Here is a 23,343-nt window from a genome sequence, read left to right as displayed (position 1 = left end):
TAATAAAACCTTAATGGAGAGGAAGATTTATGGGCAACTTACATAACAATAACCTGAAAAGAGGAAGAGTGCTGACAGACTCGAAGCGCACAAATTGGCAGGCACAAGTGCAGCAATTAGCCCAACTGCAAGGATGAAACCTCGGGAGGAACAAAATCACCCAGGAGAAAATCCTCCTTTTGAACAAACGAGATGGAGCATAACCCAAGCTGAATGTACTCCTGAGTAAACGGATGTAGCTGTAAAATAACCACATCACCAAGACAAAAACACAGCATCTCTCTGTGTCTCCCTTTCCTTCCTACCATCCTGTCCTCTAAGTCACCCCACTACTTCGAGAAAGGGGGAGCGTTATTAAGAGGGGAACCTAATCCCTGTTGGCGGCTCATCAAAGCAGCGGCACCAACTTTGGCTCCGCATGTGCCGGAGAGCAAGAGGCAGAAGGGCAGCTGCAGGTATCTGTATGTTACACTGGATGTATAGCCTTTTTATCTGGTTCATAATGGACAAAATCTCTGTTTATCTGCTGTAATAAGCAGAAAGGCTTCCGAGAGCCTTGGACAAAACTGAGGTCAAAGTGTGTTTCCTGCTGATTTCCTGATTTTGGCTGATCTCAAGAAAGTTCATATCTCATTCTGAGGAGTCAAACTTGCACATTACTCCCTCCCTTGCATAAATCTTGGACTTCCCTGTCAGTTCATTTTCTCTAGTTTTGCATCAACAGATGTTGTTTACACGGCTTATCTTTACCCAGCATTTGGACTTGGTTTTGATGGTGGTTGCCAATGCTGTAAAACGATAAAGGTAAAAAAAATGAACTTTTAAAGGAGGCTCTAAGAACCATGATGGTCTCCAGTTTTTGCAGTGCAGACAGAGAAATAAAGGCGATTCTACCTTCAGCCTAAAGTCCCTGCAAAATCTTTTTCCCAAAGCTTTTGTGAATGCCTGTGATGTTACCAATTGCTGAAGTCTTTGCTCATAATCAGAGGAAATTGGTGTTTCTCCAAGGTGGATTCTCTTTTACAGCCTTTAAAAAAAACTTATAACTTATAATGCCTTGCAGACAACCTGCTGAGGGATATTACTATAAACTACTCACTGGTGAAGTAAAACAATGGATTCATTTTAAAGAAGCTCTTCACTGGAAAAAATGACTAACTGCATGTGTTTTGCCTCATGTTTTGAGTTATTCAGAGGGGACGGTGCCTCCCTGGAAAGCCTGGTCAAGAACAAGTTTTCTGGACTTCGTGCATCTTTCCAATGGGATCATCAAACACGAAAGCAGCAGGAGGTTCTGCAACAGTGCTGTGAAACTGGGCTAGCTCCACAGAGCAAACACAGCAACCCGACATAATGAATGCAGAACTGAAGGTAAAAGCCAGTTAGAAGACTACCTCTGATCAGTTAGAAGACTACCTCTGACTGCGTGGGAAAACGCAAAAGAATAAGGTGGATTATCTGTTTAAAGGAACTTATTGTTAAAATTCCAATGTTTAAATAAACTATAGCAATACTAAAACAACCACTATTACTTTATTTTTACATTGTGCGGAAGACCTATCAATCGAAGCTGAACAAGGACCAGCAGGTACTTTCAAGTAATATCGATTTGTACAAGCAGAAGATGCAGTGAGAAAATTCACATAATAAGAAAAACACATCTGGTTTGATCCCGGGAGGAGACACAAACCCTGTTTGGTCTTGCCTTCACTAAGGGCGTGTGGCATTAAAACAACTATGCCGAATCAAAGATGTGGAGTGACCCACTGTGGCGACCCTCCGTGAATGATGGAGCAGCTGAAAGTAGCATTATCTATTCCCTTTAACCTTCTGGTAGTTAAAGTTTTCCTCAAAATTTGGTGATGGAAATGACAAAAAGTACCTTTAAATTTCCTCAGCACACCCTTTCAGCCCGACTTAACAAGCCCTGTGGATGTCTCAGAGTCTCGGGACCTTCACACGACATCGACCTTGAAATATGTTTTTTTTCATGCTGACTGATGGTAAGACAGAACATTCATCACTGTGTTGGTTTCTCCATGCAATGGTGAAGAGGTGAAGTGAAAGCTACAACTTTACTTGCTGTTACCCATGTGCTCTTTTGTCAGTGAAGCAGTAAAGAGAAAGAACGACAGCAGGGACTGACTGCTGGCTCTAGAACTGCGGTTTCAAAAAGCCATGAAATGACCAAAGATAATTATACGCTGTATTTAAAAACAAAAGAAGAAATAGAATAACCCTTCTTTTACAGTGAGGCTTGAATTCATACCAAAAAAAAGTTGAGTTGGTCTGCTACGACCAGTACACGAGTGGCTAATGTCAGCCCACTGTGGACAGGAACAGACGCTAAAGCTGACTTACTGAATCGGTTTGTTGACTTGCAGGCTTTCAGATTTAAGCATTTATCATTATCCTGATTTAAAATGCCTGCAATGCTGCGGAAAAAATGATGTATGTATGTAAAATGTATCTCCACTATTATGGACTTTATCTCCTTATAATCCAGAAACAGCCATTCTAGGCTACTTGCAACCTCTAGAAGCTAAGTCACTGGAAAACCTGATAGATCCAGTTTGGAATGATCACTGATATTCTTGTTGCTCTTGTAGGAACAGACCAAGGGCAGTAAATGAAAATTACCCCATAAGTCTAAAGCTGGCTCATTTACAGGTATTTTTCTGTTAATCTATGAGCTCTGTCGCTTTCAAGTAAACAAAGAAATGAGAAATGTAACAAAAACATAGATTTAAACGGATACAGCCAGCCTTCCATGATTCATTGGGGGGATTATAACACTAAATGTCTTTGTATATACAGTATAAATACAACACCTATGAAGCACGCTTGCTTTTTTTATCCTTCTCTGCTAACATGTGATGGGTGGAGAACTAAGTACTCCAAGTACTAAGTACTCTAAGAAGTAAGTATTGCTTGTGTTTGCTGACTGCCTCTCTAATTCAAGCTCTTCGCCTTTACTTTTCTCCTAAAATGGTTTATTTATGGTCTACATTTATTTTATTTCAAAGGTACTGTGCGTGTTAATTAATGTGAGCAGTGAAGTCGCGTTATGCAAATATAGGACAATTTTCACCTACAGTCACAGGCAGGTAGATGGCATTTATAGACAATTAAAGAAAACTGAAGATGCAAAACCCTCTGAGCACAGATGAGAGCAGGAAGCATGAGAGTGATAAAACAAAGACAAAGCCATATAGTGTATTAAGGAAACATTAAAGATAAATTATGAAAACTCACAAATAGGCACAATAGTACATAAACATAGACTGTTTGTAAACGCAGTGACTTACAGCGACAGCACCTCTACTGAGCTGTCAGAGCAGACGCTACTGTTTGCCATCTCTAACACTGAGAGGCCACTACATTACTGCAGACACCTTCATCCAGTGCAATCTAATACTTCAGGACTGTATTTATGAAGCTTATCATATGCAGTTGACAATCCATCAAAGAGGTGTTGAAGCATCTACAGGGTCACTGTGACCCTGTAGATGTGGATTTGAGCGTTTTTAAAGGTTATTTCTTATATGCCCGTCAAGTTGCAACATAGAGGGCTTAAAAAATGAAGCCAAAATAAACGTGTGAGAAATTCAAGTTCCTCAAATGCCCACTTGAGGTTGACTCACCCTTAGACTTGAATATTTTATTTTATTGAGGCTTAGATTATACTCAATTCCTGACAAGACACGGACCGCTGGACTGCCTAGGGCTCATGCTTAGCTGGTGCATTGTAATGTAAATTCTCCACGGATGAGTCTGAGAAGTCATGCAGACACGTGCACCAACCCTCATGCTTACTCTTACCAGTTCTGGTCCGTGAGTCGTTGGTACCGGGCCGTGAGAGTTGAGGCTTGGGTGCGAAATTTATGGTTTTCAGGGTTTTTCTCAGTTTATATTGTTATTTTTCATTGTTTTTATCGTTAACTTGGTTTCCTTGGGTCTTTTCCCATGTGTTATGGATAAATCTTCTTCTGTTTGGTACCGGTACTGGTTTTATTTATCCGCGACACCCTAAAGGCCGGTCCGTGAAAATATTGTTGGACATAAAATGGTCCGTGGTACAAAAAAGGCTGGGAACCGCTGACTTAGACCCAAGAGGACTCACGGACAGCAAACATTTAATCCCAGTTTAAAAATTTAATTGATGCAGATGATAAGACCAACAGGTAAATGCTAGGCTAATTTGAGAGAGGTGCAATTAAACGTATCAATGGGCACTCTAATGAGTCAGTGCAACTGCTTTTAGTAAGTTAAATTGTAGTGCTTATTAGCAAGTGTGCATTGCATACGGGTGGTACCTTGCTCGCCAAGCTTGCCAGCATTAGCAAATAGTCGACCCTCTCGTTCAAATATAGTTACTAAAGAATAACATGGTGACAAACTGGTGACACGGCGGCTATTTCTATCTTTTATATACAGTCTATAGTCATGGATTTTTATGGCTTCACTGTCCGAGTTGCAGTTCCAAATGTTTTTGTAAATCCTTGCCATTTCTGATGTCCTCTTTGTGCTCTACAGGTTATGGGTCACACAGTATGTTTATGATGTTTAAGTGTATTTATCTATACCAGAGGTGGGCAATTCATTTTCCAAAGGCCACCAATAAGCGGAACTTAGTTCTGCTCAATATTAATTTTAGTTCTCTAGAAGCCTACTGGTGTGGCCTATTGTTTCTCATGTGGCCCCTTGGGAAAATTAATTGCCTACCCCAGATCGATACAGTCAATAATTGGAAACCATCTGCAGTAAAATACCCTTTTCACAGGGACTCTTACAAGCTTTCACTTAAATCTGCAGGATAATTAGCAGCTTATTGATGACCTACTCCTGATACTTTCGCCTCACAAGCTGACACTTCTCTGTCACAAGTTCAGCAGCTGACCCTGCTTCTGCCTGTCTTCCCCCTTGTTTCCCCTCCAGTAAGACCCAAACATGGCCAGTAGGGCTTGTGGTAATGATGATGGTGGAAACTGGATACCTTGCGGGTGGAAACCAGAGCAGGACACAATACACCATGATAAAATTCCTGAATCCACGCGCCAAGTTTCCTCTTTGCCTCCTCCTTCCTCTCCACTTTTCCACTCCCATGCTCCCTCTCCTCTGCTTTCATTTCCCTTTACTTTCCTTGATATGTGATACAGCGGAGACGCTCGGGTTACAGTTTTTACAGCTCAGCCAGCCCAGTGCTGTATACATTCCTTTCTCCCCTGTTTCTTACCCCACTCTCCAGCGTTTCATATCCCCTCCAAGCCCACTCCTCCTTCTCCTAGATTACTCACCGAGGCTTATTTTACCATGGCGCACATTAAGCAGCCAGATGAAGGAAACACTGTCAGACTGTTTAGTTTTTCAGAGGAGTATGATCCCTCAAAAGGGCACATTGTGTGCCTCACTCTCTCCTTCTGTGTTTTCCTCCAGCTTTGGTTTGTATTATTGAAGATGAGGGAATCTTAAGAGGAGACGGGAACAAATCAGGTCTGTTTTTGTTCTGAACAGAAGAACCTAAAAGTTTTCTGCAGAAAATCAATACTTTTAAACTCAGGACTTGGTGTTCTGAAGGAGGCAACCATCATGCAACTCTGCAGCATAATATTAATTAACTGCAGCTCTGCAGGGAGCATCAGAAAGCTGAATCCAGGTTTTGCATATGCCAAATTACACTTATTAATCATGGTATTTAAAGTGAAGGCTGCACGCAGGTGGAACTTTCTACCACTGGATCAGTGTCTTAAATTAATTGTGTATAGACAACAGCTTGTGTGATGTAATGAGAGTTGAAATCCAAGGTTGTGTAAGGAGCTGCAATCGAACTTGTTTAGCCTTTTAAAGGTGTTTTGACACCTTAACCACATCTGCTACTCCCTTTAGTAGCTTCCCCTGGTATTGATGGAGATATTGGAGTTGTCACGAGGCGGCATCACTTTTCCCTCCACACCATCGGCACAGCTCTACAGTGTATCCACTGCACTGCCGTACGCATTTATTGTCATATCTTAAAATCCACAAGCTGCTGACAGCTTTATTTGCTCACATATTCAAAATTTAAAAAATAAAAGTGATGACAAATTAAGCTGCTGCCATTCAAATGAGATGTTTAACGGGCATGACACCTCTCCAAAACATACAAGAGATGTCAATTCTGCTGAATCCTGAATGATGACCCGTGTCACAAAATCTGTCATCTAACAGCAAAACACAGACCTGCAAATAAAACATCATTTCTGACTGATGACTGGCATCATATAATTACTTGGTCAAAGTGATAAATTATCAGATGAGACATTCAGTGTGATTTTTTTTTTTAATTTGTGTCTTTTGCGAATAGATTTTTAGCCTGATAGCTGACGTCTGAAATAATGACAGAACTGACAAAAATCAAACCTAGACTTGTGCTACAGAATTTGACAGGAAGACACCTCCTTCTGCCTAAAAGGCAGCTGGGAAACATTGGGCACATTTTAAAAGCTCCTCTGAGAACACCTTTAGTACTAGAACTAGGGAAATTTCTCCATGGAGAAAACCCTGCCTGACACACACCCCACCCACCCACCCACCCGCCTCCACCACCACCACAACCCTGCATCCCTCCCTTCTGCCATCAGGACCAGACAGAGAGAAAGAAAGAGAGAGAGAGAGAGAGAGAGAGAGAGAGAGTGAGTGAGAAAGATGGGTTAACTTTATTCTTCCTGAGAAAATGGGTCTCATTTCATCACAAAAAAATGTGCATTCAATTAAAATTCTGTTACAGCGTGGACTCTCCTTCCTCTAGGCTTACAATGAATTTTATCTGACAAACAAGGACTCTGAGAATTAAAAGTGAAGGCATGCATCTGTTCAAGCAAATGCTGGCAATAACAGTAGATTGCACTGGTTTGAAGTTGTGCAAAATTATTACAGTTTACTGCTCCATTCTTATGCATCTTTGACAGCTGCTTTGTTATCAGTAAAGTGCACATTACCCTCTTTGTACAGTTAAAAATAATAACAAATAAATAAGTGAAGCAGTGACACGTGAACGCGGGGGTATTTTGGAGGGGTCTACATACAAAAAAGCTCTTTTTTATTTATTTATTTTTATTCCAGGGTTGTTTCAGGACTCGCTCAACGCCAGCACCCTCGCATCTCCTCTGACAACCTAAGAATAAAAATTTACAATTGCCGCAGTTATTCTCGGTGTGATCACCTGCACATTCATCCCATAACCGTGAAAACACCGGGTACTTCTGCGTCTCCGGCCAGATGTGTACAAACAATGAGGAGATGTAGACAAAGCGGACACGCAGCCTGCCTCTGTCACACACACAGACGCCACGAGCACTTTCTTTTCTTTTCTTTTTTTTTTTGCTCCATAATGAACCACACGGAGCTCGCGGCTCAAATATCACAATGTGTACCGAGCGAAGAAAAAAATAGAAAACACAGGAATAGAAACAACGTGTGTTTGAATGTCGACGGGGGAGAATCGTGCAGGTCGATCCCGGGAGACAATGTGCTCTTGTCGGGTGCGTAAAGCTCACAGACGCACATCTGGATCACACGCCTCTGGGCAGCTGGTCAACACACTAGCAAAAGCACACACACAAACGCAGGCATACAAAAACATCTCCAGTCAGAGACAAACCCACAAAAGCATCGCGGGGAAACCAGTGTTCCCCCATTGATTTACACTAATTATGCACATTGGCCGCTCTCCCCTGCGCTGTAGTGTAGCAGTATTAATAGTAATAGTAGAAGCTCTGTTGACGCCTTCACTGACGCACTGGATTTTCCATTAACTCTGGGTGAGCCATGAAAGGCAGGGCACACAAACGGATAGATTATGCCATGAATTGAAGCGACAGTATTCCTCCACTGACTCAAAACTTAATAGTAGAGGAGTAGCTGTGAATGGGTGCCGCATCCATTGTGCAAGGCGGTATTGGCAGGCTGCGCTTAGAGCCTGGCGTTCAGCGTGGATGTGACAATAGAACTTGGATAAATCAAAACATCATAAATTAAAGTTTCACTATCACGCAGCCAATTGCACTTCAGTGCATCGTATTTTCTTTCACTGCCTGGCTAGTGCTTCAACACACATGCACGCTCCTCACAGCCACTCCACGCGTAATCACATGCAGCTGGGCACAGATCCCCCTTTACCTTCATCTCTTCATTTATTTCCCTTTTCACTGGGTGAGCTGGTTTTCGGCTTCTTTTATTTTCCGGAGGTCTGCCCTCTTTTTCCATCTCTGCCATGTTTTCTCTGTGATACTTCTGTCAATATTTGCGGTGAGGAGGGGAGAGGAGGGGTTGAGAGAGGCAGCTGTTTACAGTCGCCAGACGGCGGGTGTCTTGCAGCTTTTCAGCGGCCCGTGTGACGCTGGTGATGCCGCCGAGGGCTTGCGGTGCCCGGCTAAGTCAGCCATCTTCTGCCCGTATCCTCCACGGTCCGTGCGCCAGTGGTGAGCCGCCTCTGTGAGTCAAAGGAGAGGTTGAGTGAGGGGAAAAAACGAGACAGGGGGAGGGGCGTCCGCTGAAACATTATATGACGCGTTGATGATCAGAGGTAGGCTATTTCTTCTCGCTTTCCCATGGAGTGCAATCAGAGCAGTCACATCCACTTAGCGGTGCTTCCTCATGGTGACAGTCTGTAACCAGCAAACAGGTGCCCCCACACAGTCCTCCAGCCTTTTCAGGGGAGCCTGCTGTTGGTCATAGCAACATTTAATCATGCTGTTAGTTCCCAACCCTTCTCCTTCAATCATTTAACACCACGAAATCAAAGTTTCAGTGCGTAGGAAGAAGTGAGCAAGTACAGTGGGTGGAGAGCTCTGTGGCGCTTCAGTAGGTCGGCCAGTGTTGCAGGGGTTCAGTGAAACTATGTCTTTTTGATTTTCCCTGCAAAGAGAATTTTAGTGAAAAGTGTGGAGCAGGTGCATAAATAAAGTGTGTGTGTGTGTGTGTGTGTGTGTGTGTGTGTGTGTGTGCGCGCGCGCGCGCAGACAGAAGGGAAGTACAGCGTGCCTGAAATTAAGTTTCCATCTGGCCCTCACAGTGTTGCTTTTTCTCACTAATTTCTCAACATGCAAAGGACCAACTGAGGCCACGAACTGTGTCATTTCCATTTACTTTTATTTATATAGCAACAGTTCACAAAAGTGGCCATCTCAAGAGGCCTTATAATGTGACTCTATAATATTAAGATCTCCCTTCCTCTTTAACAGAACCAAGCTCACAAAGGAGGAAGTCACATGCCACGACTGGTTGGGGTGTGAGGAGAAAGAGAGAGAGGCCACAAACAACAAACAGGACAAAACACAAACACAAACTTAAAGAAAGAAAAGATGGGGAGAGCTCGAGAAATCTTCAGTGCATCATGCGAAGTATGCCAGCAACTTGAACCCTAAGCAGCATAAATTAGAGCTGGTTCAGGGTAAACAAATCCAATCCTAATTAAGCTTTATCAAAAAGGAAAGACTGGAGCCTAATCTTAAAAGAAGAAAGAGTGTCTGTCTCCTGAACCCAAACTGTGAGCTGCACGGTAGCTGAAGAAGTGTTCAATGCCCATTGCACTTATGGGAAATTCTTAAAATATATCTTTGATATCCTTGAATTGCCTCATTAACTGACAGCTGGGATATGCTCCAGAATATTCAAATTCAAATTCAAATTAGATAGATAGATGCATGGATATAGCAAAGCAAAGCAGCAGTTATCCCCCCCAATGGTCAGATGGTCTACAAGCAGAGCTTGGCGATAGTGGTGGTATAGCCAGAAGCCAGCTCGGGGAAGTGTGGAAATGTGCTGCAACTCAAAGACAAGATGAGCACAGAGTTTTACTTAGTTTGAGGTTTATTCTGATTACACCTGTTTGCAGAGACTTGAAAGATTCATGAGAGTGATACTACAGAAGTCCTACAGGACATTTCTCTTTCCAATACAACTGTGAGCACGAGTCCAACAGTTTAAATGTAAATCAATTCCAGAGCTGATCTATACAATGTGGTTTCCACTATACTGATCAATCCTGTTTACTGCAGTTGTTCCATTACCATCCAATATTCTACAGTAAAAAAAAAATCTGTCCTAATAAATCACGGTAGGCCATATTGATTGAGTCTGATTGTTCCGGAGGAAAACATGTATCAGCTCAGTATACACATTATCGCATATACTGTACATTCATGCCGGTACATGCTGGTCTTGCAAAGCTCTTTAAACAAGACAATGTGACTGAATGTTTATAAATTGTGTTTTTTCCTCATGTCTAAAATGCATCATTTTCTTTGTGTCATACAAAACTGATCCAGCTGCCCTTTACTCTGTGATATTTCTTTGAATACAAGGCCGTGAGGTTCATGCATCCCTCTGCCTTAAAGTGGAATTACAATAAGGGAAGCTGCTGAGAGTGCTGCTGCTGCTGAGGCTGCTTGTGGCATAGTGACACCCATTTGAGCCGGAAAATCAGCAGGAACAGGAGCTGTGAACCGTGATGTGGGGTCAGGGTGAGATGACTTGTGTGTTACATGCTCTTGCCATGCCTTGCAAAGTGGCAGCTCAGCTACATGACAGGAGCCCTTTCTTTAATGTGCTCCCCCAGGTTTACAGCAGTCTGGTTTAGTGTAATTTAAATCTAACACTTTGAAAAAGGGCTACAGTCGAAGTGAATTTTTGATCGTACATGTAAAATCCACACCTGTGTACACCCTAAAGCAAATTACTGGACTTAAGGGTACATGTGTATAATTTTAAGGTCTTTCAACATCTGGTCTGTGTTTGGCCTAATGTAAACCAAAATTCTGTAAAACTTCTAGTCTTGGATTTTAAAATTATACCTTTATTTAAGATGCATAAAAACATTTAATACAACTGACAAGTTTAATTCTTTATCAGTCTGAACCGTCCACTCATATCTGAGCTCACTGACTTACTGACTTCATAGTGTCTTAGATTCAGCTTTTTAAATCATATTCTTTTAGTTCATTTAGACTTTTATTTAGATAAAGTATCTTATCCAGATTTTTCAAGGTCCTTTAAAGTCCTGTCTAGGGTAAAAGAGAAGTACCTTAGAGGGTACAGCCCAAATGCATCTCTAAAGATACAATAATGTACTTTATTTTCTCAGAGTGTGCAATCTTACATGAATCAGTAGAATTCTGGTACAAATTTGCTAAAACTAAATTTGATCCTAACCTTCTTTGCTCAAAATCACCAAAAGGAATACATGGCTCAGTTACAAAGTGCAGTTTTCCTACTGCCTAAACACAAGAACGTTGTATCTGTGTGTGTTTTGTAAGTGGCTACAGTAAAAGAGGATGCAGCTCTATGTTGTGTAAGCTGTCCTTGACAGACTTCTCTGCAGTCCTGTTATAAGCAGATGGAGGAGGATTCAATGAAAGCTTTGTTAAACCACTGAGGCTGTGAGGGCATTACCTTATCACACTGTGGAACGGTTATATAGTCACAAAGATTGGGTTACATGAACTGCAACATGAGGACGCTCACTTTTCATTATTACAGTTTGAAATCAGTTGATATTTTCAAGGGGTTTTCCTTAGCTGAAGTATGTGACATGACATTAAAATTCATGGTTTTCTTATCTGACATTTGCCTGAATACAAACACATAATAAGTTAGGGAAGGCCTAAACCACAATTTAACCAAAAGTGAGTGCATAGTGGCCTAAAATCTCAGGAAGTATGTCTTTAAGTTGCTGTAATCTGACTGAATATGAAACTCACAGCTGTTTGAAGCAGGAGCAAAATAATGTCACTGTCAGTTAGAAAGAAAGAAAGAAAGAAAGAAAGAAAGAAAGAAAGAAAGAAAGAAAGAAAGAGGGCTGCTTTTTTACAAAACTGAGGAGAACTGATGTTCTCTAATGATCACACATTACATATAAAACACATTAAATCACAGAGCAGTGCTGCCCTCATTCAGCAGCTTTACAAATGTGTATGTAATAACATCCAACTCAAATGGAAAGCAGATGGGCCCTCACATTAGCAGACCACAGACACTGCTCTTTCTGCTATGCAGAGACCTTTCTTGATCTTTGCTCACTTCTGGATAACACATGTTAATGATAACTTAACATTTTGACAGTTTACAGTTTTGCTTGTTTTAAAATAATTGTTTCTATATATTAGTAGATTATCTTACATTGTTTCAGGCTCGACTAATTAAGTCATTTGTAACCTCTGGATTTTCATTTCAAAAATCCAGAGATAAACAGGAATGGTTGTACTAGCTTGATTTCCTCCAAATAGAAAAATCCATCTGTTTGATGTGATCTGGGGAGATCTGGTGGATGGGTCAACACCACGTGGTCTTTGATATGTTCATCAAGCCATTAATGAGCATGTTTTGCAGTCTTGCTCTGAGAGGCTGTTGCTGTTGGTGAGTGCTGTTGTCATTGATGTGTGTGGAGGCTTTTATGGTTAAACAGCCCACAAAATATTGAGCTATCATTGTGGAGAGTGACGATAGATGTTTAGTTTAGGTGTTAAAGTTTAGTTTTGATTAAATCAAAAACACATTTTTTTCCTTATTTGGTCAGTATTTATATTTTACTCCATTCTGCTTCAGTGTCTTCATTCAGACTTGTGGAAAGACACTAAATAACATATTCATTTACGTCGGTCAGTTTCACTGGCGCCAGCATACATTCCAGTTTGATTCCTACCAACACTCTGAAGGTCTGTATTTACTGGTTTACTCACCTGCTTTTCTGATCCTGGATTATAAAACATTTTCTCTTAAAAAGCTGGTGCTGACAGCAGTTTTTAACAAGTGACCAAAAAAAGATTAGCTTATTAATTACACTATAACAACAACAATAACAACAATAACAATAATAATAATAAAAATAATAATAATAGCTCACCTCTGCATGCTTATATAAAATAAAAGTATTAAATTTAGGAGGAAAAACCATGACAAACTTACCATAAAAATAGCAAATTTGTGAGACAAAAGTGTTAAATGAAAATAATCTCAACACATGTATAGTAAAAACTAAAACATTTTTTAGTCAATGAACAATATGGATTTTTTTCCCGCAACCGACCTTTGGTGTTTTCATTATTTATTTATTTATTTATTTGCTGCCCATAAGCCAATTTCAGGTGAGCATCTCAAAATTCTGACTCACTAGGTCTAAATTTTGAGTTACATTTCTATGAATTTGAACTTACTCAAAAGGAAGTTGAAAATTGAACATACTCCGTAAAAGTAAAACATTACTGACTGGAGTTACCTTTGCCTGGCAGAGGCAGAAGCTTCTATACAGTTCATTTTGTACGGTTAGGTTGGGAAAGAAAATCTCACATATCTACAAATTCAGTGACTCTAATATGGCGCTGTCACTAATATTTTACAGTCGTCACATGTAGGGTCTTGCCGCTGAATAAACTGTGTCAAAATAAAAAATAAAATTTTTTTTATGATATATATACTCACCTTGTGATATTTCGATTAAAACACCGCCCCAAACTTTTAAAATACCCCTTTTTTAAAAAGGAGTTTGGTTGGGCGTGCTCTCCGGAGCAGGGGCGTGGCGGAATGTGATAACAGCCCTAACTACGTATTTCGACGTAACGTATCACGTGTGTAAAAATGGCGGCTTGCAGTGGCAGGTCGTGGGTAGTGAAATACAACTGTATATTCTGACTTTGACTTTCTGTTTGTTTAGTTTCGAGATTATTTTTTACGTATTTTTAAACGCGGTTCGGCTCAATGACATGTGGCAGCATTAGCGGTTGAATGAGCGGTTTAAACTTGCAGTAGCTGCTGTCAGAAGCAGCTGTGGGCTACTCGAGTGTTTTTAAGTAGGAGAGAAGATGTTTTCACCTTGTTGGTCACGACTGTCCTGCGTGGCTTTGTCCAGCCGAGGACGTCTGAGGACGCTGAGTCTGTTCTCCAGCTCTGGATCCTCAAACTGGAGCAAAGTTGTCTCCGATGCTGAGAAGATCGTGGGATATCCGACTTCCTTCATGAGCCTCCGCTGCCTCCTCAGTGACGAGCTCAGTAACGTTGCCATGCACCTGAGGAAGTTGGTCGGCACTCAGCACCCTCTCCTCAACACTGCCAGGTAAACACCGGGTTCACCAGGTCCCCATAAATACAAAGAAACACAAAGATAGCGAGTTTATTATAGATAACTGCAAAAAATAAAAAAATAACATCTAGAAAATGCAGCTAGCTAAAATACGTTAAAAACTTGATTTTTAGGGAAATATGGGAATAAAGTGCGTAATTTCAGTTTTAACTTGAGGGGTTTAAAAATAATTCTGCATTACTACTTTAGGTGTTACAGCTATTTCAGAGCCTCAGATGTATTTAGACGAACTAACATACCTTTAAATAAAAGCATTGTTTATTTTCTTGTCGTATCTTTGGCAGTCAATGACCTGCTGGAGTCTAGAACCCATAGAAATCACCATATACAGCATTTCCTTCCTTTAGATGCTTTACTGCCTGTTTATGGGTCTCACTGCCCTCCGTTTTGTATTTAATAACTGTACAGGCATACTCTCTTGGGTTGAGATCAGGTGACCGACTTGGTCATTGAAGAATATTCCATTCTTGGGTTGCTTTTGCAGTGTGCGTCGGCTGATTATTGATTTCCCCTGTGGAGCTCTGTCTGCAACATTTGGCTGAATCTGAGCAGAGAGTGTAGCCCTGTACACCTCTGAGGTCATGCTTCTCTTCTGTAAACTCTACCTGTGGTGCTGGCAGGCATACATGCCCACGTCTACACCATGTTTGACAAATGTGATATGCTTCAGATCTCGGTGCAGGTTCTTTTAGGTGTTCTCTGTTAAGGTCTAAAATGGCTTGCCTGTTCTTGCGTGTAACCGGTGGTTTGCACCTTGCTGTAAATCCTCTGTTTTCATTCATGAATGTAGTCTTGAATGTAGACTGTGACATGTCCTCCAGAGTGTTCTTGACTCAGATGTTGAGAAGATGTTTTTCTGAACCAAGGAAATTCATCAGTTGTCCTCTTCGACTTTCTTCTGTGGTCTTAGACATTAAATCTAATCCAGAGATTTTATTTTATTTCATTAGTTTGCCATGAAATAATGATAGGACAGTCCAAGCCAACTGTACAACTGCACTTGACCTCATTTATCCTCGTATATCCTTTCATTACTCTGTCACCGTCAGGTTACAGAACAGCTGACCACAACCAGCAGTTATTGTTTGGTTTTTTTTTGTTGTTGTTGTTGTTGTTGTTTCTTTGAGTCAAGCAACAGCCGATGCGTTGAGAGTGGAGTTTAATTATGTGTATTTGGAAAAGTGCATACACGTAAATTTCAGTGCTTCATTCTTTACATTTTGATGCAGGGGTACAGGGAGGACTCACTTTAGTCTGTGGTCAAGTGTTTGAAAGTGTCCATAGTTTGATGTGAATACTATAATATCATAAGTAAAGCCAGCTAATAGCCTGTTAATTTCCCAGCTTTGACTGCAAGACTGGCAGATGCGAGGAAACTTATAAACCGATACTAAATGCATTACTCTGATTGCTGTTCTGTCTTACAATAACATGTATTAGCTACATGTGACATGATAGCAACTGTAGGCTCTTCTGCTAAGAAGTTTGGCACTAGCCTTGACTCTGAAGTGTGGAGCTCTCTGCAGGAAGAAACAAATTAACCCTCATAACAATTCAGCAGAAAATTTGCTGTATGTGAAGAGAATGGGGCCACTGGCTGAGATTTAATAAAGATTGAGTTCTTGTACAAAAGTGTTTTTGGGCTGAATTTGGTTCATTTAGTTGCAAGAAATATTTGGAATGAGCAGGATTTCTTTGATGACTTAAGGTGCAACACTACAATTAAACATGTTAAAGATATAAACTAATAGAAATCACCCCGAAACTCCCCGGTTGGTTACCTAAACAGAGGATATATATCTTTGTATTACAAATTTGCTAAAATTGTAAGGGCAACTATTGCACCAACATAATTTTGTAGAACATAAATCAGGTGCAAAAGTTGTTTTTCCAGTTTTTTAACGTGTTTAATTCAAGGATTTTTACAAATGTATCACCGCATGAATCAGAAATGCAAAAAAAAGTCAATTACTACAAGGTTTTTAGGTATAACATTGCTCATAAATAAAGCTCAGAGTGATTTTTTTTATATACAAACACCTCCATAAAAACTTTTAAGAGTATAGACAGGAAGAAAGAAGTTTGTGTTGTGAGTCTGTACCTCTTCAACCACTCCAAGTCTCTCACCCAGTTCTGTTGTCCAAGTTCAAATCAGTTTATATCCAAAAGATCTGGGGAAGATTCTCACACTATTATCAATCAATCCCTTTCATCTGGCTGTAGTCCAGATTACTTTAAAACATCCAGGGAAACAATAATTCGAGGCCAATTTCCAAACTCTTGTTTATTTCCAAACTGCTTGGCCAAAGCTGTTGCTCGTCAGCTCCAGATTGTTGAAGGAAACAGTATCTTTGCTTAATTTCAGTCTGGTTACAGACAGAACTACAGCACTGAAACCCTGCTTGAGCCTGGTTGTGCTGGAGGTTTCTTCCTGTTAAAAGGGAGTTTCTCCTTTCCACTGTTGCTAAAACACTTGCTCAAAGGAGGGTTTGGGGGGGGGTTTGCCCCATAGGTGTGAATGTGCGAATGGTTGTCTGTCTCTGTGTGGTGGCCCTGCGACAGACTGGCAACCTGTCCAGGGTGTACCCCTCCTCGTGCCCTATGACAGCTGATCTAGGCTCCAGGGCCCCCCGTGACCCTGAAAAGGATAAGCGGAAGCGAATGGATCGATGGAAAAATGCCACTGCAGGACAAAAGCTTAATCCAAACTGTGAAGCATGGTGGTGGAACCATCCAGGTTAGGGTCAGCTTTGCTACTTGATGTGTGTTGTGCTTTGTAATTATTGAAGGAGGAGAAGAGGAAAGCGGTCCATGACCTGAAGCTTAGGAGAGGTTGTCTAAGTGAGGAAAGAGGATAATGATCCAAAGTTCAAAAGAAACTTGTTTTTAGAGTAAGAATCAGAGTCCTGTTCTGAAGAGGGCTGTTCAATCAAGACATTTCAGACCCACTGACTCTGTTTTTCCAACCAGTGAATTCAATAAAGACACAAAAATTACAACTGTGTGATTTGCAACTTTATGTGTCTGTCTATAATAAAGATTTATTGTAGATGAACCGCAGACAATATTCTCAGTTCACAGTCCAAAAGCTTTTTTTAATTTTTTGCAACAGTTTATATGGTGCAAAAGCAAGTTCAGAAATATGTTTGTCCTTCATTTACGTCCAGTGAAGGATTTTAGAGGAAGTGACTAAAAATGCTCGGCACTCATTATTATCCCTGAACTTTATCCGGGGAGTTACCTGAACTTTGCTTTATCAAAAGAAATCAGGAACAGCACTAAGGAAAGAAAACAAGAAGAGTCCTCGAACTCAATCCTGCCATGCGGACGGGTGTGTTGGAAACAGGAACCCAAGGGTGTAATAACCTATACACCTAAATCTGATATGACAATCCATTTGGGTGTTGTAGCAGCAGGGGGTGGGGAGGCTGTGGGGGGGGAGGGGTGTAGCAGACCTCTTGACAGTCTGACTCCTCACTGTCAGCTTGGGTTGGCTGGTTCGTATTTCCCTCTGTGTCTCCGCCATAGACGCGCGGCAGATAAAAATATCCACAATAGCAGACAGGCAGACCCTCGTGGAGTTGGGTTTCGGTTTTTCCTTTCCTTTCATTCTCAAAAACTGCAGCTCAGCTAACTTCACCCCGAAGTGTGGAGTTACAGCGAGAGGCCTGCAGCCCAGAGAGAAGAAACTTTATTTGCTTTAAGGACAGTCCTTGAGAGTTTGACTTCGACTAGAACTCCCTTCTACTGGCTTCTACTCTTTGCATGTGATCTTCAGCCCCCACAGTGGGCATGACTGAAGGGTTATAACATAGTGTACAAAAGAATAGATGAGATAGGCGGAGGTCTTTTGAATAGTCCAGAGCAAGACAAGAACTGCTGAAGAGACAAAAACACTCCCAATAGCAAATATGTGAACAAGTAGCTGCTGCCAGTGTTTAACCTTCAAATGTGTTATAAAAAAAGACTTTAATTTGTGTTAAATTAGAAAAAAGAGGCTAGTTTCCATTTTGCATAGGCTGTAGATTTTCGATGGAATAATGTGTTAAACAAGGACTAGTGACTGATCGTTTTGCAGCAGCACTTTCTTTTCTTTTCTTTTCTGTTCTGTTCTGTTTGTTGCAGTATCATAAGTGCCCACTGGGATAAATTAGCAGAAAGGCTAAGAATAGTGTTAATAAAACTAGCTGATAACTTGCTTCACTAGCTTCACTCTGTCATCCAAATACCATCATTTCTGACTCTAAAAAACCCCCCAAAATGCTAACGTTGAGTCCAAAATCAACTTTAGCATTTATGCAGGCTTTGTCCATTTTTTATATACAGTCTATGCTGTTACCACTCTGCATCCAGTTCCAGCACTGCAATTAATTTATTTTCTTCCACTTATCCAATTCAGCATCACAGGGGATCTGGAGCTTGTCTCAGCTATCAAAGTGTACACCATGGACAGGTCGCCAATCTGTCACAGGCCTAACACATAGACACAGGGAACCATTCACACTAACATTCATACCTACAGTCAATTTAGAATTACAAATTTGGACTATTTAAATGAATTAAAATGTACACACATATAAATGCAAAATGACAAATAAAATGAAGATGAGATGGTGCGCTTAGTTGCTGTGAAATGTGACAAAACATTGAAATCTGCCTTATTATTTTTATCCATTAAGTTTGGTTGTGTATAACTTGGCAAGAGAATCAGTTTTTAATTCTTCTCTGCTCTACATGATAATTTTAAACTACTGAGAAGAGAAAATAAAACATCGACAACTGCCTCTTACCTGGCCCCTTTAGAAACGTATTGTTATTAGTTTTTGCACAATAGCTTTAGGATATTTCACTTTCATACTGTGAGTATTTACAAAAGTGCCGACCTAAAAAGTATATAAAGATGGGCCAAAATTGGTGTGAAGAAACAGAAAAAGGATTGGTACTCTTTCTTAAAAAATATTGGAGAAAACCTCAAACGCTATGGTTTGGTTCAACTTTAAATGGTAGTTTCAGCATGTGGCATAGGTGGTCATATTGATTGAAATGATACACACAATAGTTTGAAAATGTCACATTGATCAAACCACTTTATGTCTTAAAGAATTTTTTCTTAATACTAAATGCAGAAGGACCGTGGATCACAGAGAGTCGAAGAATCAGTGGATCCTTTCAGTGTTATTAAAAGCAGCTACACATTGTGCTTTACAGTGAGGAACTGCCTGCTGTACACCTGACTTTATGGAAATATGAGTCAAATCCTGGAAACCGGTTTAAACTGTTAGTCAATACTCTAAACATATCATCATCTTAATGTATCTGCTGTGCACTGTAGAGGCGGATGCATTGCATAAAATCTGTTAAATCCTGGCAAACTGGGGGGGATAAGGCAGACACGGGATCAATACGACGCCACATGTGAGGTCATACATTTGCATGCATTAATCCCTGCCGGTACTGGACGGTGGCTAAAGTTCCCGAATTCCTGGGCTGCAGTAGCAGAGCAGAAGGCGTGGTGACCTGTTCGCAACCCTTTTAAAATGACAGCAGCCCATTTCTCTCTTACTGCTCCCGCTCTCTTCTACCACATCATCTTTTTGCCCCACCCCCTTTGCACCCTTTGCAGGAGGGCGTTTGTGATTGATTGATGTATGCTGGTGCGGATGGTGACATAAATATTAATCATCTGCCACCCTCAGGCCACAGGCTTCCCTGGACTCCACAGCTTCATAATTTTCGCTCTCTGGTCGGTTTAGCTCAACGGGCCGTGCTGCTGCGTTCATCAGCGCCCCGGTCTCAGCAACTATTTTCCAACTGGGTAGAAATTTAAAGTAGCCATAAATAAATCTTCTGAGCTGCGATGAAAGACAGCCCTGCACAGTGTCATCATAAATTTCTGGAAACTGAGGTGTTTTATGTGATTGGGGTTTTTTTTTTCTATTTCTTTTTTTTTGGAGGGGGGGGCAAAGCTCGGGGGCATTTTTCCTCCTGGTAGCACAACACTGTGAATCACTCCTCTTTCTTTCTTCTGTCATCTTTTCACGCTTTCCCATTTCTGTCTGGCCTCTATTCCCTCCATCTCCCTCCGTCCCCTCCCTCTCTTCATGCTCCGTCTCTCACATCCACTATCTGTCTAGGGTTCCTCCGCCACCACCCCCCCCCCCCCCTCTGTGGCGCAGGGGTGGGTCAGAGAGGGTGGGGGCTCGAGGTTGGTAAGGCCGCTGTCTGGGCTTCGAGCAGAGGGGGGCGTGGCTGCTCGTCTGCCTCGGAGCCCCTAACGAGAGCGTGATTCATGGCACAAGGGGCTCCCATAGGGACAGGATTAGAGGTGCTCTGTCTAACCGCTCCCCAGAGAGACTAAAAAGATATTTAATCTGCCCACCACACAAGCAGCTACCACTGGCCTCTGTGTGTTTGTGTGTGTGTCTTCGTGGGTGTGCGTGTGCCTCTGTGAACACCTCAGAAGATTGTTGGTGAAGGGGGTGGGAATACCACGACCACCTCCATCACCACAACCCTTCAAATCCAAAAGAAAAAAAGTCCTGCAGTAAAAAAATTATCATTTTTTTCTTGTTATTTATTTTTTTCTTGTTATTTTCTGTGTTCAGGAATAAAGTTTAGCAGTAACTATAAATTAACATGGCATTAAATGAATATGCAGAAGTGCGATACTACTGCTGCATGCAATGTGCAATATTTTGAAAAGCTCCTTTGTTGGATAAATAACACTTCTGATCAGAGAAACAAATATGCTGCATGTATGGGTGTCTAACAGTAGGGATATCAAAAATATGGTCATCTCTGAATGTGAGAGCAGACCTACTGTTTTTGCAGGGCAACCAATCAGAAGAAGTGTGATCTTAGAAGGAGGAGGAGCTAAAACATCTTATTTTAGACAAATGATGAACTGAGAGAAATACCAAGATAAATGTTGATTATTCTGACTCATGCACATCTGCTTTATTACAGTAGATAATAAGACAATTACTGCTCTGTTTTAGCTGTTTAAATTAAAAGTTTATTAACTGTAACTTTATAAAAGTATTACCATCCCATGCCAGTGGAACATGATGCTTTATATTCCCTAACTTTAGCTTTCACTGCCTTCTAAGAATTAAACCGAGGTGGTGGTGAAGCAGATATTGAGGTCATTCAGATGGCGCCACGTGCACTTTGCCAGATTCCTCTGGGTGGCATCGAATTCAAAGGTGTTGCACCAAAAGTCATTGCTTTGGTTGCCAGCAGATTGCCACAGTTGCCCATAGTATTTTGCAGAAAAACTAACTACTATCCAAGGTGGAAAAATTGTGTTGCAAACCAAAAATGGAGCAGGTTCACCTGCGGAGTTGTGCCTCATGCCTGCAGCTGGTTTGTGTCCAACTCAGAGGTTAGGATTAGAGAGAGATAGGTTAGGTTTAGGATAGGTTTTTAGGCTTGTCTGATCGGAGCTTTTCACTCATCATTGTCACATGTCGAAAATGTAAGGCAAGTTGACATCACGTGGTTATTGGTCACATGTCTGCAAAACATCAGTAAGTGGAGTAAGCATAAGTGGTACCTGCTACATCTTCCTGTGAGTTTGAACATGGCTGGTTGGCAGAGGTCTTTTTTGGATGTACTTTTGCCTGCGTGGGGCCTCCCAGCGCTCTGGCTTCATCCCAAATTCATGTATTAATTGGTGATTCTAGATTAGCCATAGGTGTAAAAATGGGTGTGAATGGTTGTGCTCTGTGTCTGCCCTGTGATAGACTTCCAGCTGGTCCTGACTTCACACTCTGTGTCTTTGCCAAAACATTGCTGCTTTTGTTGTCACTACACACAATGAAGAGTGCTGCATGTGAGAGGCAGCGCTTTAATGCTGATGCTGTTTCGTTGCAGAGGCTTCGTCTATGACAGTAAGAACAACCTTCAGATGAGGGGACTGGTTGTCCTGCTGCTGTCTAAAGCCGCAGGGCCAAGTTACGCCGCCTCCGATCTCCTAGCCCAAGACATGGTCAGTGGCATCTACCCCAGGTAAATCACCTCAAATCGTGATACTGTTGTGATAATTATGTCTCTGCTTATTAGTAATTAGATTTGGTTAGCAAATATCAATTAAAACACTCGTCTCTGCTTTTTTTTTTTTCTTTATAATACATAACATGAAAACTGCAGCTGGTTGTTTTTCTCATTGAAGGTTAAATGTTCCACCTTCATTTGCAGTTGCATGGCTGCTAAATCAAATCTGTAACCACACACAGGCAGCCAGGCTTTCACTTTTCATGTATGTGCTGTTCGGGGGGAAAACAGTGGGCAGTGTGAACATCTGTAGCGATGGATCGTAGAGCCATAAATGTGCGTGGCAAGCCGAGCGAGAAAGGCGATGCCACTTTTGTCCCTGCTACATGGCTGCTGAAGGATAAACAGTGAAATAAAATCCTCGTGTCAGGTAATTCTATCTCGTCCTCTGTGGTTATCCTTCATATCAATTCCTGTAAATGAAGCACTACATCATCCTGTGAATATGATGAAATATGGAGACAATACAGGCGCAGTTGCAAGATCAAGTGTTTTGTATTGTATTCGGTTATATTTAGATTCCGGGTAATTGTGAGGGGAAATACATTAGGGAGAAATTTTAGCCTGAAAAATGTACATGAGGTGTGAAAACTTTTGTTGATGAAAATTTGATAATAAAAAAAAAAAGTACTTTTTTTTTTTTTTGGTCTACGGATAGACAAGAAATGTGGCCAAAGAAGGGAAGGGGAATTCTGTAAAGGCTCACGATCACTTCTCAGTCAGTGTATCACGAGCTCAGCGGCCTCCCAGGCATCAGTTGAAACTATAGATGGTGTAAAAGAGAGACGCAGCTCCTGGGACTGAAAAGTGAAGCCACTGCTGAAATACCTTAAACCTGCATTCTTGTTCATGCCCAACAGGGGGAGACTCCACTAGTTGTAATAAGATTTCTGGTTGTATGGAAGTCTGAGGAGAAACTGTGACCTCAGTAAATTTGAGGCTTAGTCTCTTGTTTGTTTGTTTTTCACGGTGTACTGGGGAAAAAAAGCCATGAAGCCCATTATGTAAACAAAGGTCATTGTTAAGGTCTTTACACACCGGCCACGTAAAATTCGTGCAAATATTATTTTTTTTAATTTAATTTAAAAAATTTATTTGTAAAAACTGATTAATTAAGATAAGAATAGGTGTGTCTAAAAAACCAAGCTCATTTCAAATTTTTCAAACCCAAATAA

The 23,343-nt window shown here is 41.1% G+C and overlaps 2 protein-coding genes across 8 annotated transcripts in view; one reads left to right on the top strand and one right to left on the bottom strand.

Moving 5' to 3' along the window:
• The window catches only part of sobpa (sine oculis binding protein homolog (Drosophila) a), a 69,990-nt gene extending 56,083 nt beyond the window's left edge, over positions 1–13,907 (bottom strand). For 5 of the 6 annotated variants that reach the window (XR_014916945.1, XR_014916946.1, XM_085442476.1 and 2 more), the window contains exons 1-2: positions 13,846–13,907; positions 8,158–8,470 (exon numbers count right to left, since the gene is read on the bottom strand). Coding sequence is in view for 3 of the 6 variants with exons in the window: in XM_085442476.1 (XP_085298602.1) it covers positions 8,158–8,253 (96 nt within the window). In the remaining 3 variants the exon portion in view is untranslated. The remainder of the gene's footprint in view (positions 1–8,157; positions 8,471–13,845) is intronic. The other variant, XM_085442478.1, reaches the window with a different exon arrangement.
• Positions 13,549–23,343, top strand: part of pdss2 (prenyl (decaprenyl) diphosphate synthase, subunit 2) — a 33,254-nt gene continuing 23,459 nt past the window's right edge. For both annotated transcript variants that reach the window (XR_014916947.1, XM_085442480.1), the window contains exons 1-2: positions 13,549–14,086; positions 21,989–22,123. Coding sequence is in view for 1 of the 2 variants with exons in the window: in XM_085442480.1 (XP_085298606.1) it covers positions 13,836–14,086; positions 21,989–22,123 (386 nt within the window). In the remaining variant the exon portion in view is untranslated. The remainder of the gene's footprint in view (positions 14,087–21,988; positions 22,124–23,343) is intronic.

The sequence above is a fragment of the Copadichromis virginalis genome, linkage group LG19, assembly GCF_057382275.1.
Source record: "Copadichromis virginalis isolate Kocher_CV1m ecotype Utaka linkage group LG19, C_Virginalis_male_GT1.1, whole genome shotgun sequence".
In the NCBI taxonomy this organism is placed as follows: Eukaryota; Metazoa; Chordata; class Actinopteri; order Cichliformes; family Cichlidae; genus Copadichromis; species Copadichromis virginalis.
This window is presented reverse-complemented; position numbering and strand designations above follow the sequence as displayed.